Here is a 19,875-nt window from a genome sequence, read left to right as displayed (position 1 = left end):
GTGCACCCTCTTCAGTCTTTTTAAACACCTCTCCCTTTTCTTACTCATCAGAACTACGTGTTTCATTAGAATGTTATTTTTAAGAAAGGGTCTTCCAACCAAGTCTCCCTTGGGCAGACTTCCCTTGTAACATTTGAGAGCCTTTCTCTGAACTTTTAACAATTCACCACCCTAAAGCCTAAGGTTCATAGTCCCCTATCCTCCTTCCAAAATAAGCTTCCTAAGGCACAAGTCTGATCACGTCATTCCCCTGCTCCTAAGTATTCATTCAGTCGATCCCTAGAATTAAATATGAACTTCTCTACCTTTCCAGTCTTATGCCCCTACCCTATTGCCAGTACCTTAGCCCACTTCAAACTGCTTTGTATATACTTATCTGTGTATGCATTGTATTCCTCCATAGATTGTAAGCTTCCATGTTCCATGTTTGTCTTTATCTCACCAACACCTGAAAGAGGGATTTGCTGCAGCTTAAGAATTCACTGACCCATAGTTTTCATTCTCAGCAGACCTCACGACTTCACCCTTTAACTTGCATTCTTTATAAAACTTCCCTTGATCTGTGAACCCCAACCTGAAGGACCAAGCTTCCTGGACTTTCCCCAGCACCTCAGCAGGCTTGTCTTCCTGACATCCCAGATCTACATCATGTAGACCCTGATTACCTCTCCCCAGCTTCTGTCACAGACACCCTTCAGGTTCCCTTTCCCAGAAGCCAGTCTTCTCTTTCCCTTCAACACACACCTGAACATTCCAAACCATGAGTGCATTTTACAGAATTTATTAACCAAAAAATATATATAAATTCAAAAATAGTACATCTGGATAGGAGAACTAGCAGTGAGCATACAAAAATCTCCCCAGTGCTACACTACGTGGTCCTGTGTTTGGACAACCTGGGTTCTCTGGACTGAGCTCATAAACCTTAGCTAAGAGCCACCTGCACCTAACCCCACCAAGGGACTAACAGTAAAGAACAGGTAAGCGGATCATTTCCACAATTCTTAAAATCAGGATTCAACCTAACAACTGATCACCCCCCAAAAAAACTCACAAAAGATACCCCATACTTTACAGGTATATTCCTTGTTCCCTACCAACAACCAGAACATACAGTCCCTTGCCTGTCTAATCAGAATTTCCTGTCCTTCAACCTCTTCTGCTACCTCATTCCACTTAAACCTGTCCTTTACCTTCATTATAATCTCTAATTTCTCAATTCCTTCCTTACCTACTAGTCAAATTCCCTGCTCTAGCTTGATTTCTCTCCTTTCACTGTGTTGAACTGCAATTAGCCATTTCAACAAGGCACTACCTGTCTTACATCAAGCAGTAGTTCCCACCTAAGCCTCAGCCTTGGGATAGCTAGGTGGCAAAGTGGACCAAGTGTTGGGCCTGCAGTCAGAAAGACTTGAGTTCAAATCTGGCGTCAGACACTTACTTAGCTGTGTGACCCTGAGCAAGTCACTTAACACTATTTGCCTCAGTTCCCTCATCCGTAAAATGAGAAGGAAATGGCAAACCACTCCAGGATCTTTGCCATGAAAATCCCAAATGGGGTCACAAATAGTCAGAAATGATTGAACAATTATTCTCTATTTTTCTCTTTTACTAAAGAAACTTTCCTCCACTGGTTCCTTGCTCTTTGTTCACAAGTGTGCTCAAGTCTAATCCCCTGCTAAAAACAAAACAAGGTATCATCCTACATCTCTTTTTCCCTTTCACTGGTAATTCTCCAGAACAGAAGCGTTCCACCGTGGCCTGTGGACAGCATGTGGCCCAAAATTGTGCACAACACTCCAGGCCCCAAACCAGATTAAAATGTAATTGGGAAGTATTTAGGAAAATTTTAAAAAATAAAATCTAAAGGCTTTTTTTCTGTCTCACATCCCTTGACTTATTTGCATCACCTGACAATTGTCCCACCCCTACCCCACACTCTTTGGCTTCATGACATCATGGTACAGTAGAAAGAACACTTTCCAGAGCTGGAAGACTTTATTCAAATCCCACCTCATGCTACTATGTGATCTTGGGCAAGTCATTTCACTTCCCTGAGCCTGTTTCATATCTGTTAAATGAAGGAGATGGCCTGAGATCGCTTCCTGTTCTAGAACTGGTTTCTGTTATGATCTCTCGGTCCTCTGAAAACTCCATCATTTTGAATAGATGTTCTCACTTGTCCTGAGCAAGTGTGAGTGCCCCCCCCCCCAGACAAAGCTGTCCTCCACCTCCATCCATTCCCTGTCTTGGTTACCTTATCAGCTCCCATGAGTTTTGCTATTCTCCTCTTTATGCTTTGAATGCCCAAACATATACATATATATGTGTATATATATATATACACTCATACATATATATGTGTATACATATATGTATGGTATGTGTGTGTATGTATATATATACACACACACATATATATACACACATATATACATATATATATATATATACATACATATATACACACACACATACATACATCCCTATTTTCTCTCCTGAAATCCACTTGAGTGTCTTTCTCACTGGCACCTCAAACTTGACACGTACAAAACTAAAATAATCATTTTCTCTTCTAAACTTATCCCCCCTCCACTGGCCACCCCCACATCATCTAATCAGTTACCTTATACACACTGTCATGTGCATCTCCTCCCTCCCCCCTTTCCCATTTCTCTTACCCTATTTCTAGCCCTCATAACCTCCTCTGGAATCCCGTCATAAATTTAGTGTAATAGAGTTGACTTGAAGCCAAGAAGATCTGTGTTCAAAACCTGCTTCAGGCACTTAATTCATTTAACCTATTAGCCTCAGTTTCCTTATCTGTAAAAATAGGGCTGATAATACTTCTCCCCCAGGGTTGCTCTGCAAATCTTAAAGTACTATATGAATGATGTTATTATTATTATTATTTACTTCTGGTCTCTTCCTTTTCACTTCACCCTTCACAAAGCTATCAAAGTACTTGTTTCTAATACACAAAGCTAACTGTATCACTGCCTTAGTCAAAGACTGTTAAGTTACCAGTATAGTAAAATATTTAAAAATTCCTTGGCCTTGCATTGAAGGACTTCCAGGGTACGGACCTTTTTTCCAGAGTTATTATTCATGACCCCTGCTATGTACACTATTTAAGTGACAGTTAAGTTGTTCTGTTAGCTGATCCCCAATCTCACCTTGCCCTCTTTCATCTCTACAGATTGTCCCCCAGGCCTAGAAGCCATTTCCCCATGATACGTCCAAAACAGAATTAGTTCATCTTTCCCCCAAACTCTCCCCTCTTCCCAACTTCTTCTCCTTTGTTGTCAAGGGTAGACCAAGAATGTCCATTTTTGCCAGTATCCCCAGCGTCTTGTACATAATATCGGCTCAATAAATGTTTATTGTTGTTTCTGAGAACTCAGCTTCAGAAATATGCCTGCATCAGGCAATGTTCCTTCTTGGTCATTTAGAAAACTAGAAGTCAGTGAAACGTTCAAAGATAGGCAACCAGAGTTGGGATACTTGACAGGAATTTAGAGTTTTCATGTTTTCAATTAACAAAAGTTTATTTTCCTTTCCTCTCACTTCTTCCCCCACCCCACCGAAAGAAAAACAAAACCCTTTTAATAAATATGTAGTCAAGCAAAACAAATCCCCTCATTGGCCATTTCCTTCGGCTTAAGTATGAAATCTTTTATTGGAATTCACCATCTAGTGGCAGCTTTTAGACGCATCTATATCTGAACTGCACTATGTTTGATTCTCTTATTTTCTGGAAAATTTGTTATTTTTCATTTTTGTATCCCAGCATCCAGCCTTGCACACACCAACTACTCAAGCATAAAATACTTTTGTTCCTAAAGTTCTCTTCCTCACAACCCCCGTGGGATAGGAAGTACAAGGGCATTTATGCAGTGCTTTAAGATTTGCAAAGACCTTTACAAACCATCTCAGTTTCTTTTCACAAAGGTGGTGGGGGGAGAGGAAGATGAGAAGTGATCTAGATGCTATTATTATTTTACAGATGAAGAAACTGAGGCAGGCAGAGGCTAAGTGATTTGCCCAAAGTCACAGAGCTGGCATCTGAAGCCGAATCTGAACTCAGGTCTTCCTGACCCATACCTAGCACTCTATCCACTGCCCCATCGCGTGAGGTAACCAGGGACTAAGTGACTTGTCCAGGGATCACCTGGCTAGTAAAATTTCTAAAGCCCGGGTCCTCCAAGTACAAGCTCTCGTTATCTCTCACGGGTCAAACGAGGGGCTTAATAAATGTTCCGTGGATTTCTGAAAGCGGAACAGAGACGGCTGTTAGCTCCATCTGCCAGAAGAAAACACTGACGCTAAGGCTGAATGATGACACGAGACTGCGCAGGCGTGAGGTGCTGAGGAAGGGGAGGGGAGGGGCGACCAACCTCCTCCCTCTCCTTCCTCAGGAGCTCGAACACTAAGACGCAAGTGCGAGGCTTTCCCGAATACGGGCCTTTGGCAGTGAACGGGCCAATAGCGCCACAACCGAGAGCCGAGGCCCCGTCTAACTAAAATCGCGAACGTCATCAAACGTCCGGTGTCCCAGCCTCTATCTGCGAGATGACCGGAAGTGACGTACACAGAATGTGCTCAACTTCCGTTGACGTTCTTCCTGACTTCCGAGTGAAAGCCCTTGAGGACTCTGTTGTCACCGTGGTCCTACTTTCCGGTTACTATCTTCCATCCTATTCTTTCTTTACTTCTTTCTTACTTTCTTTTTTCTTTATTCCTTATCCCTGAGCCAATCCACACACCACAGCATCCAAACTCCAAAGCCAGGCCCCCGGATCCAACCTTTATTCGAAAGGGCCCGCCCCATTCCGAATGCAAGCATGCTCATTGGTTTGGAGGGGCAGCAGGGCGGGACAACAGTAATCCTGGGAGCTCATTGGCTCAGAATACAGAGGCAACGGCGAAGGTCGAGCTTCGATTCCACAAAGAGCCGCGCCTCCTTCAAAAATTCAATGCTCATTGGCTCAGCGTAACTATTTTTCTTCGTGCGTCACAAAGAACCCCCTCCGCCCCCCCCCGCCCAATCTCGCGTGCTGAGCTTCCAGACAGGGCGTGGCGGGAACAGAGATCACAAAGAACCCCGCCCCTTTGCCTTTCAATCAGAGGACAATGCTGTTGTAGGGAGACTGTAAGGTCAGGCGAGATAACGTGTTCGAATCTCTCCTCCGGCATTTTACTAAATATGGGGAATAAAAGCATGACCATACCAGTTAATTTCTCTGAACTTCAATTTTTACTTATCTATAAAATACGGATACTAATACCGGTCCAATTTCGTGAAAGGGGCAGTAATAAAAATGAAAGAAAAAAAGCAGTTGAGTGAAACTAACCAATATATTTACCACACTTGTGAGCATCTGCAAAATTCCATGCTAATAGTTACCCAATCCTGCAAATAAATAATGAGTTTTCCCATCTGCTTTTTGGAGCATTAAGTTCCCTGCCCCCCCTTCAAGTACCCCATTTACATCATCCTCATTGTGTATACTATTTTCCTGATTGTACTAATTTCACTTTGCATTAGTTCGATTATGTTTTCCTCCTATCTTCTGTATTCTTATATATTTATCATTTCTTACAGTACAATTCTTATATTGTGTTGTGTACCACAATTTGCTTAACCCTTCCCCAGTGGAAGATCTCCACTTATCCAATTTCTGACACCATTCCCCTCACCCTAACCCCCCGAGTCTGCAGAGCCAGCATAGGTTGGGGGTGGGGGGCTGGATACAGCTAATATGGGATCCGTGTCCAGCGTGGAGCACTATTCAGTCAGTCAATCAATAAACTTTTATTAAGTGGGTACTGTGTGCCAGGGCTGGGGCTACATTTTCTGCTGTCAAGAAGACAACACAACAATTATGTACAGACAAATTATATGCAGGATAAAATGGAAAGAATCAATATAGGGAAAATTAAGGGGGATTGGAAGAGCTTCCTACAGAAGGTGGGATTTCAGCTGGAACTTGAAGAAATGTCCAAGTATGGGGGACAGCTCGAAAATTCCTGGAGTCAGGATATGGAGGGGATTGTCTGTGGAGCACCAGCATTACTGGACTGAAGAGTATGTAGGACGGTAATGGAAAGGGTAAGAAGACTGGGAATGGATCTTCTGACTCCGGTCCCAGAGCTCTGTCCACCACTCCAACTAGCTACCTCTAGGCAAACTGATTAGTGCTGGCTATAAGATCTGGGAGTCATCTGCACAGTGATGATAAACCCTTGGAAGATTATGAGGATAGTGGAGGAAAGAGTATAGGGAGAGAAGAGGGTACAGGACAAAGCCTTTGGGGAGGGGGTAAGGGGAAGTACTCACACTTAGATACTGTTGATATGGATGATGAACCAGGCAAAGGAGATTGAGGAGGGGTCACAAAGATAAGAGGAGAACCAGAAGAGAACAGTGTCATGAAAGTCTAGAAAAATAAGAGAATCCAGTAGATAAATCAGGGTTTGCTTTAGTATGTTTCTCCTGCGTTAAATAAAGTCTTCTAATTTAAAAATGCAGCTGCACCTAAAATAATGATAAAGGCCTGACATTTATATTTCATTTGAGCCTCATGAAAACCCTGCAAAATGAAGGTTGAATGAGATGACCTGTACTCTCAATCTATAATCCTAAAATGGTCTATTATCATGAATTCTCAGAGTTGGAAGTAGCTTTTCCAAATATAACTTTAGTTTTTGGGGAAAAATAGTTATGTTATAAAATGAAATGTGAACATTTGTTTCTCTGGGGCAGGTTGATTGTAAATATAACAAGGGAGACTAGCCATTGAAGGCCAACTGTTCACTATTAGAAATTTCACAGCATTTATCTTAAATTTTTTTTTTCCTTTTTTAGTGAGGCAATTGGGGTTAAGTGACTTGCCCAGGGTCACATAGCTAGTGAGTGTTAAGTGTCTAAGGCTGGATTTGAACTCAGGTCCTCCTGACTCTAAGCCCAGAGCTCTCTTCACTGTGCCACCTTGCTGCCCCTATCTTAAATTTTTTAAAGAAATCTTTAAAAAAAAAACCAACACAACTCTTGTGTCTTCTCTTCCCTGGTTCCTTCAATACAAATTAAGGCTCTTCAACATGTAATCCTCATCTGGATTAGTTCCAGATTTTCAATATTCTTCCTAAAATGTGACTCTCAGACACTGAACACAATTCTTTACTGGAATATAATATAGTGGGATGATCACCTATGTCCCTTGATGTGGTCTCTTTGCCTCTCAACACAGCCTAAAGATTGCAACAGCTTCTTGGTGGCTATATGACCCTACGGGGTCCTATTTAGAATTTCCTATCTACTCAGATCCCAAGATCTTTTTCACATGAACTGATCACATGAACACACCTCCCCAAGCCTGAATTGGTGCCTGACTGGCTCTTCATGATCACTGCTTCCCTTTCTAAATGCTCATAGTCCATCCCTTTTAAAATACGTTCTAAAACTGTAGTTCTCAAACTTTTTGGTTTCAGGACCTCTTTACACTTTTTTTTTTTTAATTATCGAGGATCCCAAAGAGCTTTTGGTTATGTGGATTATATCTATTGATACTTATTAGAAATTAAAGTTGATAAATTTAAAAAAATGTTTATTAATTCATTTAAAAATAATACAATAAATCTATCACATATTAACATAAATAATATTATTAAAAACAGCTATATTTTCCAAAAAAAATTAGTGAAAAGATGGCTTGTTTAAATGTGTAAATATTTTAATTTTAAATTTAATTTTAAATATTGAAAATATTTTTTGCATATTTCTTTAATGTCTGGCTTAATAGAAGAAAACTGGATTCTCCTACTGCTTCTGCATTTCAGCTTGTTGTAATACGTTGTTTTGTTTAAAGTCTATGAAGAAAATCTGGCCTCACAGTATTGACCTCATGGACCCCTTGAAAGGGTATTGAGGACCCCAGGGGTCCAGACCTCACTTTGGGAAGGAAGGAAACAAGCATTTAAGTGCCTGCTCTGTGCCAGGCACTCTGCTAAGCATTTATACAAATAGTATCTCATTTGATCCTCACACAACCACCCTGGGAAGCAGGTGATATTATTATGCCCATAAATAAAATGGGAATGTAAAATGGGGATGATAATACTAATAACACCTACCTCTCAGGATTATATCATGAGAATCAAATGACATAATTTGTAAAAGCACTCAGCACAGTGCCTGGCACACAGTAGGCACTTAAATGCTTGTTTCCTTTCGTTTTACAGATGAGGAAACTGAGGCAAGCAGAGATTAAATGACTTGGCCAGGGTCACGCAGCTTAGGAAGCGTTTGAAGCTGGATTCGAATTTTTGTCTTCCAGATTCTAGGCACAGTGCTCTATCTACTGCACCTAACTGTCTCACCAATGGTACAGAATATTGCCAGGAATAAAAGTCAAGCTCCCCAAACTGTAGTTTGAAGAAATTGACTTTTTCCTCCTTTTAGAACATTGGGACATTTGCCCATCTCCAGCCTCCAACTCTGACCTTTTCAAAGATCACTGAAAGCAACCCAGCTATCCTATCCCTAAACTGTTTCAGCACCTTGGGATGGAGTTCACCAAGACCTAATAACAGCCCAGGGCAGCGAGGTGGCGCCTTAGTGAATAAAGTGCCTAAGTTCAAATCTAACCTCAGCCACTTACTAGCTGTGTGACCCTGAGAGTCACTTAACCCTGTTTGCCTCAGTTTCCTCATCTGTAAAGTGAGCTGGAGAAGGAAATGGCAAACCACTCCAGTATCTCTGCCAAGAAAACCCCAAATGGGGTCATGAAAAGTCAGCTGTGATTGAATAACAAACAATCACAGATCATCCAGGACAACTAGCTGCTCTTTGCCATCCACTCACTCATCTCAGATTTAAATTCCTTGTAGTTGTCTTCTGTTGTTTCCAGTCCCAAGATGATTCTCCTCTGGCAGATAAAACCAAGGGCAAATAGAAGTCCCCTTGGTCCACCTTTTTCATTGCATTATCAATCTATCCCCCAGCAGTAATCTGATTTTCATCTTCTGTCTTTCCCTTTTTATTGTCCTTATATTCATCTATGGATTGAGCTCATCCTGAGATTTCGTGATCCCGACACTGTTTTTACAGAAATCTACCACTGATTGATATCCATCTCTTGACTCCATGCTCTGCATGGCGGCCTAGGAACTGGACCTCTTGATTCCATCAGTGTGGGGAACTCCCGGAATAGGAAACTCCTTCCATCAATGCACCTTGGCCTCTGCTCTGCAACAATGAATCTTGAAGAGTTTTCCAGATCTGTGGTCTCAAAGTCAAATAGAAAGGGGCAGGGGGAAGGCAGATACCGCCAAACAGTGACTAAGGATCTCTATGGACTGCATATTGACTTAGAAAATCACACATTGTCTATGATTTATTATATTTTTATTTATTTTGTTAAGTATTTCCCAATTTTAATCTGGTTCAGACTGTACTACGGAGGGTTGTGGACCACATGCAGCCCACCAGCTGCATATTTAATACCTCTGGCTTCCACCACTCAGAGATGAAATGACTTACCCAGGGTAGCACAGTCAATATGTGTCAGAGATGAGACTTGAACCCAGACCTTCCTAGCTTCAAAGCTAGTTCTCTATCTCCTATGCCATGTTGCTTCTTTTATACATATTTATATTTAAAATTATTATTGATATCTTTTTTGTTACATCACCATAATTTCCCTCAGTATCCCTTCCCATCCTAGAGAGCCATGTCATATAACAAGTAATATTTTTAAAGACAAAAAAAGAGGAAAAAAATCAGCATAACTGATCAATACATTGGGAAAAAATTGAAAATACATTTATACATTTATTTTAGATCTGAGTTGGTTGATGAGCTTATTCATGTATTCTTTCTCTTTAGACAAGCTCCCCCTTTCCTTACCCTGAGAATTATTTCTCTTTGTCTTTGGAATTTCGTTTTTAAATCTTTCGTTTTTCTTTTTGTCTAGCCTCCCCTAGAAAATTTGAGGCAATGAGATTCTATTTATCCTTTCATTGATCCCTCTAAAATCCATTCTTCGCAAATACATGATGCATGGCAGACTATTTTTAACTTTCTTCTTCTCTCTTGAAAATTCTAACATCTTCAAGGATCAAATATATACTTTTCTGTTTGGCTTTTAAAGTCCTACCTAACATGGCCCCAACCTATCTTTCCAGCTTCACTGTATGTAACTCCATGGTCTAGTCCAGGCCTTCTCTTGGCTCATCACATGTGACATTGTAGGTCCCATCTTCACGCCTTTGCACTGGCTGTCATCCATGCCTGCTTGGAATGCACGGTCTTTTCATCTCCACCTCTGTTATCATTTCCTGGGATTCCTCTGACTAAATACTGTGTCCTCATCCTTCCCTCCTCTCCAGAGGCCCCCTGAGATCTCTGTCCTTGTTCCCTGGAGCCTCCCTTGAGGACTCCAGCCTCACCTGCTAGGGTCTTTATGTGAGCTCTGCTCTCTCCCCAGTGACAGATTACTGAAATGGATAGATAAAGTTATCCATCTGTGGTAGCCACCTGCTGCTATCAGCTCCTGGAATTCCCAGGACCGGATCTGCCTGTTTTTTATCTCAGTGGGTTAGTCTCAGGGGTGAATGAGCATTGCCAGGAACCTGCCAATGTCAACGGTGTGGCTGATGGCTCCTCACGGGGACAGAGGACTGCAGGGAGTGGTGTCAGGTTGACCAGCAGGCTCCAGGCAGAAGCAATCTGGAGGCCAAGTGTCCTAACAGCCAAAGGGGCAGGTACTCCAAGGTCCAAGAGAACCCTGAGCAACCTCCTAAACCCAGACACCTCCCTCTTCTTAATCCTGGCCCTCCCACCTGATGCCTTTCCTGACAGTGTGGTGTTGTGCTGGGAGCCAACTCTCTTCTGTCCTGGTTTTTTTAAAATCCTCCCCAGGAGTGGGGGCAGAGGGCATGGGCATCAGCTTCCCTTCTGGAGAGAGCTTCTCTGACCTAGTGTCGTGGCTGGAAGGAGATAGTAAAGAAAGTAACAGAAAGACAGAGGTGAGGCTGAGGGTGGGGATCCTGACAGGCCAGAGGTCTGAGATAGGTTGGATTCTATCACTGTGGACCACCAGTGGGGACATTTCTGTCGTGGGTGTGGTCCGGTCTTCCTTCTTTTCCATCAGTCTTTCCAGGAAAAAAAAAAGACTCTACTTTTATTTGATTAGCAATTCAGAGATCACTTCTTACAGAAGTAGGACAGTGTCATGTGAAGAATACCCAAGACCTGGGGTGCAGTCCCTTAACGTGCTTCAAATCTGCTGGGTGAGCTTGGGAAAATGAGTTCCCCTCTCTGAACCTCAGTTTCCCCCTCTGTAAAATGATAATGGTCTGTCTCTAAGATTTCCTCCAATTTGACTCTTGTAAGGTTCCTCCTAACTCTGTCATTCTATGGTGTAAGGCTCTTCCTAAGTGTTTGAAGGTTCCTTCCAGCTCTGCCACCATGTTTTAAGGTTCCCTCCCAGTGCTGAGTCTATGTTCTCAAGCCTCTCCAGCTCTGATACACCTAGATCTAAGTGGCAGTGAATTGGTGCAGTCCACCTTCCCGTCCCATCCAGTACCAGTCTGCTAAGCAGAGATGGTTCAGTAGAATTATATTCTCACAGAGAGACAAAGACAAAGAAACAGAGGGAGATATAAGAGAGAATGGGATAAGAGGAGAAAGGAGAGGGAGGGATACAGGGAGAGAGAGGAGCTAGAGAAAGAGGAGATGGAGGGTCAGACAGAGATGGAGAAAGGAGGGAGGGAGGGAAGGAGAGAGAGAGGAGGGGAGGGGAAGGGAGAGAGAACGAGAGAACACCAGGTTCAGAGTTAAATATAATTCACTCTATGTTCCACTCAAACTGTACTCAACATAGAATTTCCCACCTCCACATACCTGCATCTGTTTCTCATCCCTAGAATGCATTCCTTAATCTCCACCTTCCAGAAACCTTTTTCTTCAAAGCTGAGTTGAGGTGCCTGCCCCTTTCTCCATGAAGCCTTCCCTGATCTTCCCAGTTGAAAGGAAACTCTCTTCCTCAAATATTCCTTGCCTAGATTTCTTTTTTACCCCAATAATCTTTATCCTGATTATACTTTTTTGTAGACGTGTTGCGCTCACCCAGCAGATTGTAAGCTCCTGGAGGGCAGAGACTTCCCCCTTTTTCTTTGTATATCTAGTGCCTAGTAAAAAGCACTGTGTACATTGTAGGAATTTAATAAACATTTGCTGGATTTTGATTTGATTTAAATTGATTTATAGAGTGCTTTAAGGTTTAAAAAGTTGCTTTTCCTCAAGAGCCTATGACGTATATAGTACAAGTCTTCCTTTTACAGAGGAGGAAACTGAGCTTTAGTGAGCTAAGAAGTGGCAGAACCATCCCCACCCCCACCCCAGACACCCACCCAATACTCTCTCTCTCTCTCTCTCTCAAATGGCTCAAATTCAGGGCATTTCCCTTAAAATTTCTCTGTCTCCCTATGACTCCTAGCTCTTTTTCTTTTTTTTTTCTTCTTTTCTTTTTAATTAGGCAATGGGGTTAAGTGACTTGCCCAGGGTCACACAGCTAGTAAGTGTTATGTGTCTGAGGCTGCATTTGAACTCAGGTCCCCGTGAATCCAGGGCCAGTGCTCTATCCACTGATCCACCTAGCTGCCCTGCTAGCTCTTTTTCTTAAGAGAGTAGATATCTAAGGCAAGTCCCCAACAAAGAAATCCTGGGACAAAAAAGACCTTTGTAGTGGATAGAGCCCTGGACTTGCAAAGGGGAAGATCTGGGTTCAAAACCCATCCTTGAAATTTCTTAGCTATGTGACCTTGGGCAAGTCTTTTAACCTAAGCCTCAGTTTCCCCATCTGTAAAATGCAGATGATAATAGCATCTGCCTCACAAGGTTGTATACGGATGAGATTTTTAAAAGTATATAGTATTTTGCAACCTTAAAATATTATATACTATTATTGTTCTTCCATTTTCCCCACCTCCAAATTTCTATCAGAAAGTTTTTTAGTAATTGGACTGACATATGTTAGTTCTCTGCTGAAGAAATTCCAATGATTCCCACTCTGCCAGACTCTCCCTATGGCCAGGAACAAGTCCACACTTTCTGGCCTGACAATAAAGGCACTTTATGACCTCACTCCAAACTATCTTTTCAGTTTTTCCGCTTACGTGAAGCCTTTCTCCCTCGCCAAACCTGTTTTCCAGAGCACACTGTGTGTTCTCACCTCTATTTATCTACAGTGCAGCCACCCTTCAAAACCTGGCTCAAGTTCCTAAGATTTAGTAATAAAAGGCATCTTAGAGATCAAATTCAACACTCTATCTTTACAGATAAGGAAACTGAGGCCCAGAGAGGTTAACTGACTTTCATTTATTCATTCAACAAGCATTTATTAGGTGTTTACTAAATGCCTGGCACTTTGCTAAACTCTGAGGTTAAAAAAAAAAACCCACTCACCAGAACCTGCCCTCAATGAGCTTACAATCTTATGGAAGAAACAATATGAATGGATACATAAATACAAAAAAATACTAAGTAAATTTAAAATTAAAGGTGGAGATAGAGGAACTAAAGTAATTGGCAGGAAGAGGGCAGGCCTCCCCCATAAAGGAGGTTGTATTTGAGCTGAGCCTAGAAGGAAGTATGGGATCCTACCAGGGAAAGGTGAGGAGGGCATCTGTTCTAGCTATGGAGGATCACCTTTACAAAGGCACAGAGATGGTAAATGTAACTTCATGTTTAAGGAACAGCTAACAGGGCAGGTTGGCTGGAGCAGGGTTTATGGGAAGAGCAACCTGTAATAAACCTGGAAGCCTGATTTTGAAGGGCTCTAAATGACAGAAAAGTATGCATTCTGGCTCAGAGAGAAGAGGGAGTCACTGGAGCTTCTTGAGCAGCAGAGTAACATGGTCAGACCTGGGTTTTAGGGATATCACTTTGGCAGCTGAAAAGAGGACGGAAACTCTGGAGGTAAGAAAACCAACTGGGAAGATGGGGCAATAGTCCAGGGGAGAAGTGCCGAAGGCTTTGGACTAAGGTTGTGACTCGGATGTGGTGTTGTGGAGATGGAATCAATAAGAATTGGCAAGTATTTGGATTATGTGGGGTAAGGGAGAGGAAAGTCAAGGACAGTTCGTTAGTTGGGATTGGAAGGATGGTGGCAACTTCCACAAAGATGGGCAGTTTGGACAAGGGAAGGATCTTGGGGAAAGGTAATGAGTAGTTTGGGACAGGTGGTTTGCGACGTCTACAGGATCTCCACTGGGAAATGTCCAATAGGCAGCTGGTGATGTTGGGCTGGATCTTAGAAGACAAGGACTGGATATAGAGGTCTGGCAATCATCTAAGCGTAGAAATGATAGTTGAACTGATGAGATCACCGAAAGAGTAGAAAAGGAAAGGGGTCTAGGAATGAACCGACCCATGGGGGGAAGCAAAGGAGACTGGGTAACAGCCAACAGCCAATCGGATTTATAGGATCATAGCTTTAGAGCTCAAATGGACCTATGGATGAATGAATGAAAAAAATTAAATGCTTCTCACGGCCATCTCTCTATTACAACTCTTTCATTTTACAAGTGAGGACTGCGGCTCAGAGTGCTGAAAGACCTCAGTGAGAGGCAGGAGAAAGTGCTCTGAAAACCCAGGTAAAAGAAGGTGCCGGCAGAGTCAAATGTAGAATCAATAAGTCCAAGGTCCAAAGAGAGACTCACGTATGACCCCACAGGAAATAGCAGAGCCAAGATTCAAACCTATTTACAGACTCTAAACCCAGCATGCTTTCCAGTACATGACCCTGCACCTTCCCACCCCGAACCACACAAGCCATCCCTCCACCTCCCTCCCTCACAGGACATGCACATGCATAGCTCGGCACCCATCTCCTACGCCTGGATCTTTCTGATGCTTCTTCCTCTCCCCAGTGGTCAGAACCCGATCCCAATTGAAATTACATTGTATTTACTTCTCTGTACACATATTGTTTCCCTCCAGTAGAATGTAAGCTTCTTGAGGGCAGGTACTTAATGTTTAATTCAACCCTCACACACATAGTATATGGAAGCTTTGTCTCAACTGGACTGTAAAATGCTTAAGGGCTGATATTGTATATTGGCCCCAGTGTCTTGCATGGGACCCTAGGGTAGGTGTCCTCAGTAATCATGTTAAAAATAATCCCTGTTTAAGACAGAGGGTCTTCATATGCATTATTTCTCACTTGAAGATCACAACAGTCCTGTGAGGCATTATCCCCTTTTTACAGGTGAGCAAACAGAGGCCCAGGGAGAAGTGACTTGCCTAGAGTCACACAGCAAGTTAGTGATGATTTTTTTTTAATGCCACAGTAATAATGGAATTGAACAGATAGTTATTAAATATCTGGGTACATCCCTCCTCAGGCCAGAAGAGTGAATGCTGGCCCAGGTCTCTTACAGAAGGTGAAACTGAGGTCCCAAGTGGAGATGATCCATTAGTAGAGTTAGCAGGGAAGCCAAGTCTTCTTATGGGTTGTTTCAAAAAGGTCCTACTTTCCCCATCACACCCAGGGTTCCCCATCGGTGAGGGTGCCTTTCTACATCTCCCTAGTGGCAACTGACTATCTACTTATGGTATCTAGCTATTTTCTCATTCCGGGCTCTCTCTTTCTCCTGTGGAAGATGGAGAGTGTCTAACCCAGGAATTCGAATGAGAAGCTACGTTTGGTTGGATCCCTCTGCTTCCCACCCTAAGAGCCCTAGAAAGAACAGCAGAGATGTTCGGGTGTAAAGTTCCCCTTTCCAAGACTAGCCCCCTGAGTTCTAGCAGGCTACTGGCATGGAAGGATTGATCCAGGACCAGGAGTCCCTGATTATCAGGGCAGATTCTCGGCTCAGTTGCAGCTATCCTTAGGAAGCTGAGGGCCTCTACTTCTCTTTTATCAGGGGCACAGCTTGACAGGACTGTAGGGAGGACAGCTCCAGTTCCCTGAGGCTTTAGGCTGGTTGGGACATGAGGCAGGCAGAGAGCTGGGGAGCCAGCTAGACATGGCCCCATCGAGCAAAAAATGCACAAGCCCAGGAGTCCAAAGAGATGGGCAGAGGAAGGGAGCTCAGGAAGGCAAACCCACTGGATGTTTATTACTGTATTGTTCTTAGAAATGTTTAAATGGAAGGGTTTCTAAAAGACACAGAGCCCAGAAATGGAAAAGAGGAAGAAAGGAACGGTGGCCTCCTTGAACCACCCTGCTGGGCGGTAAAACTGAGAAGACTCAAGCTTGTCCTGTCCTGTCCCCACTCTGAGGGAGGACACCCATACTGGAGTAGAGTTGAAAGTTACGTAATCGAGGGATATAGGGTGGAGTTAGAGGTGTGGGGGGTAGGAGGAAGAGCAAGCAGGAGGTGACAAGAGGAACAGTCGTGTGTGGCTCCAGGCAGTGGCATGCCCCCATAACCCACACCCTGGCCCCTCCGAGTCCCACCCAAGCCCCAAAGGCACCAAGAAGAAAGGGGCTGAGTTCCAACCTCAACCACAGATAGGGATGCTCACAGGCTCACTCACAGAGGGTTACAGATGAAGGGGTACTTAGAAGTCATCTAGTCCAATGGCCTCTGGCCTTCAGGATGCTTTCCCTGCCTCCCTCTTTCCCCACTGGCTTTAGGGAAGAGTGGGGAGAAGGGCAGGATGAGTAGTTGCATCACAGAAGGTCTAGGGGAGGTGAGGGGCAGGGGAAGATTGTGGGAGCCAGACTCAAATAGGGACTGATGTCCTCTGTCCCTGGGCAACAAGGCATCTTTGGTCAGGCAGTAGCGGTGCTGGGATCTCAACTGGTCTCAGCTGAAGTCTCGGTTGGGCAAGAGAAGTGGGGCAACCAGGGTCCATAAATAGAGGAACAGCCCCGCCCAGCTGGCACAGATCTTCACCCAGACTGCGGTCCAGGTGCTGACCATCTTCCTGGTGACATCATCTGGTCTGGAAAAAGAGGCACCCTTTTCAGCACAAATCTTAACTCTCTACCCCTTGACCCCAAAATTCCTGAAACTCCAGTAGGCCCCAGCCTGGTCTCGAAAATCCCTTGTTATATAATGAAGGAATAGACTGTGGACTGCAACACCTGACAGAACTCTAAGAGTGGAAGACAGAGGTCCTAAGATGCAATGCAGAGAAGGGGGAGACTATAGAGAAATGGATGGCCGGATAGTCATGGACAAAGTGGAAAAGAGCTCTTGCCTCAAAGGTGCAGAAAAGTTGCCAGCCCCTCATCTTGGGGCTGAAAGCACCAGTGGCAGGTGGGCATAGTAGGTGTGGCTCCCTACCCCTCCACTAAGGGCTCCCCAAAGTCTCAGTGCAGTTGAATCACCTCTACCTAAGCCAGCTTGCATTTCTAGAGCACTTTAAAGTTTGCAAAGAGCTTTACAAATATTATCTCTATTGGTTCTCACAACAGCCCTGGGAGTGTGCCCACAGCCTTTTCCCACTAGCCTTCATTCTGCCCTCTCAACCTAGGCTGGACACCACCAGATCTAGTAGCCTGAGGCTGTGTAAACCACCTTCCATCCCGGGTGCCTGGCTAGGTGCCATAGTGCCATGCTGAGCTGGACCTGGAATCAGGAAGATCCGAGTTCAAATCCTGCCCCAGACATTCACTAGCTGTGAGACACCTAGATAAGTCACTTAACCTCAGTCTGCCTTTGCTTTCTCTTTTGTTAAATGGGGATAAAAATAGCACCTCCCTCAGAGGGCTGTTGTAAGGATCAAATCAGATAATGTGTGTGGGATGCTTCCCAAACCTTCAGGCACTATATAGATGTGGGCTATTCTTCTTCTTACTACCATCCAGGGTATGGTACCCCCTGAGCTGGGCGAGGAGGAGGGCTTTCCTACTCCTCTCCTGCCTCTACAGAGGGCCATGTCCAGTCGTCCTGATCCATACCCGGCCCCTGGACCCAGATGGCTCCGGAGGAGACAGTGAGGCTGATGACTCTGCACAGCCCTGCCTCACTTAAATCCAATTCACTTGCACATCATGGCATCACCTGCCTGATGTCACGGTCCTCTCAGAGAATGAAGGACAGACAACAACCTTGCTCTACAGCCCCTGAGGGGATAGGGAGGGGGAAAAGCCAGACCACCGGCTTCCAGGGAAGCACTCACCTGTACCAGTTGGTGAGTGTCATCATGATGTAGAGGGAGGCGAGGAAGAGGCAGAAGTGGAAAAAGGAGTAGCTGTAGGAGACGCCGTCCTGCTCATTGTCATAGGCCCGGCCCTCAGTCACTTGCTGCTGGCCTTCCAGTATGGGGGGGGTCTCCTCTGTCTGCATCAGGCTGTTCACCTGCTTGTTGTCAGAAGAGCGGATGCTGCGGAGGAGGCAGAGGGGAATGGGTTGAGACACAGGACCTTGAAGACAGCCCTGAAATTGGGCAGGTAATCAGGACGTTGTGGTTTCATCTCTGAGAAACCTTGACCAAGTACCAATTTCCTCGAGGGTCCTCCCTTGTCTTGGGAGCACCAGCTGAGCAGGGAGTAAGACAAGAACAGAGGGAACCAAGGGCCCCAATGCATTTACTATAGGAACTATAGATGGCCAAAGAACAGGGTCAGACAATTCACAAAAGCAAGGATGCGAGATGCAAATATGTATTTTAAAAAGCATTCAGTCACACTAATATAAAAGAAGTGCAAATTTAAACCAACTTGAGGTGCCACATTTTGCACACATCAAGTTGGCTTTAAAAAATAGGAGCAAAATTTGGGGTGAGAAGAAAAAGGTATGCTCATACATTATTGGTAGAACTGAAAGTTGGAATCACTTCTCTACAAATTGAATTCAATTTAACAAATATTTGTTAAGGAAATGGCTACTCCCTACAAGGCACCATTCTATCTCAGAAGTACATGAGTAGAGTTTTATAAAGCCAACCATGTCCTTTGATGCTATAACACATCCTTGGAAATAAATCCTCAGGATATAACTGAAAAGAGGAAAAAGAGTTCATGTGTTCCTGTGGAATAGAACAGCTATTGCAAATTACAAAGAGAAGAGCTACAAAGACAAGGGAAATGTCCCACGGTTGTAGAGTCAGGGATGTTTTGGAGGCAGCAAGAACAGGCTCATAAGAGTCAATTGTTAAATTTTCAGGATGAGCCTCTGGATTTGAATAACATTACCACAGCTCTGTACATCATGGGAGGGCGGTTGGTTAAGAGCTGGACCAGCTGGGTTCAAGCTCTACCTCCACCCTGCACTAGCTGGGTGACCTGGGACAAGTCACTTAACCTCTGAGTGCTCTGAAAGTTGCAGAGAAGGTGCCAGCACACACCTAAAGAGGAAGCTCCTCCCTGAAAGCTCCCTAAGCCAGTGAAATCAGAGGTCCAGTCTCTGTCCCCACATTTCATCGACTTGCTGGGTTTCCCAAGGCATGAATATATACTATAATAAGAAAAGGGCTCTGGGCTTGGAATCAGGAAGACTCCTCTTCCTAAGTTCAAATCTGACCTCAGACACTTACTAGCTGTGTGACCCTGGGCTAGTCACTTAACCCTGTTTGCCTCAGTTTCCTCATCTGTCAAATGAGCTGGAGAAGGAAAAGACAAACCATTCCTGCCAAGAAAAACCCCAAATGGGTCATGAAGAGTCAGATATGACTGAAGTGACTCAACAACAGGAATATCATGATGTATGAGTAAACTTTGAACTGCACTAAAACTTTTGGGATGCCCTATATAATAATTAATAGCAATAATAGGTTAATTCATATCTTCCACAGGAAAAGCCAAGTGAATAAAGAATGCTCCTCAGACAATAATCTACAATCCATCCTCCACTCATCAGCCACTAAAGGGATTTTTTTTTTTTTTTTTTTTTTTTTTTTTTTTTTTTTTTTTTTTT

At 43.8% G+C, this 19,875-nt stretch overlaps 1 protein-coding gene across 2 annotated transcripts in view; it reads right to left on the bottom strand.

The window, feature by feature from the left end:
- Positions 1-16,092: 16,092 nt before the first annotated feature.
- The window catches only part of SERINC2 (serine incorporator 2), a 32,231-nt gene continuing 28,448 nt past the window's right edge, over positions 16,093-19,875 (bottom strand). For both annotated transcript variants that reach the window (XM_027864774.1, XM_027864773.1), the window contains exons 9-10: positions 18,140-18,343; positions 16,093-16,957 (exon numbers count right to left, since the gene is read on the bottom strand). In XM_027864774.1, coding sequence (XP_027720575.1) covers positions 16,819-16,957; positions 18,140-18,343 — 343 coding nt within the window. In that variant the 3' untranslated portion in view covers positions 16,093-16,818. The remainder of the gene's footprint in view (positions 16,958-18,139; positions 18,344-19,875) is intronic.

Source organism: Vombatus ursinus, unplaced genomic scaffold, assembly GCF_900497805.2.
Source record: "Vombatus ursinus unplaced genomic scaffold, bare-nosed wombat genome assembly UNPS02014775.1, whole genome shotgun sequence".
NCBI classification, from domain to species: Eukaryota; Metazoa; Chordata; class Mammalia; order Diprotodontia; family Vombatidae; genus Vombatus; species Vombatus ursinus.
The sequence above is the reverse complement of the archived record's forward strand: the minus strand, read 5'-3'. Positions and strand labels throughout refer to the sequence as shown.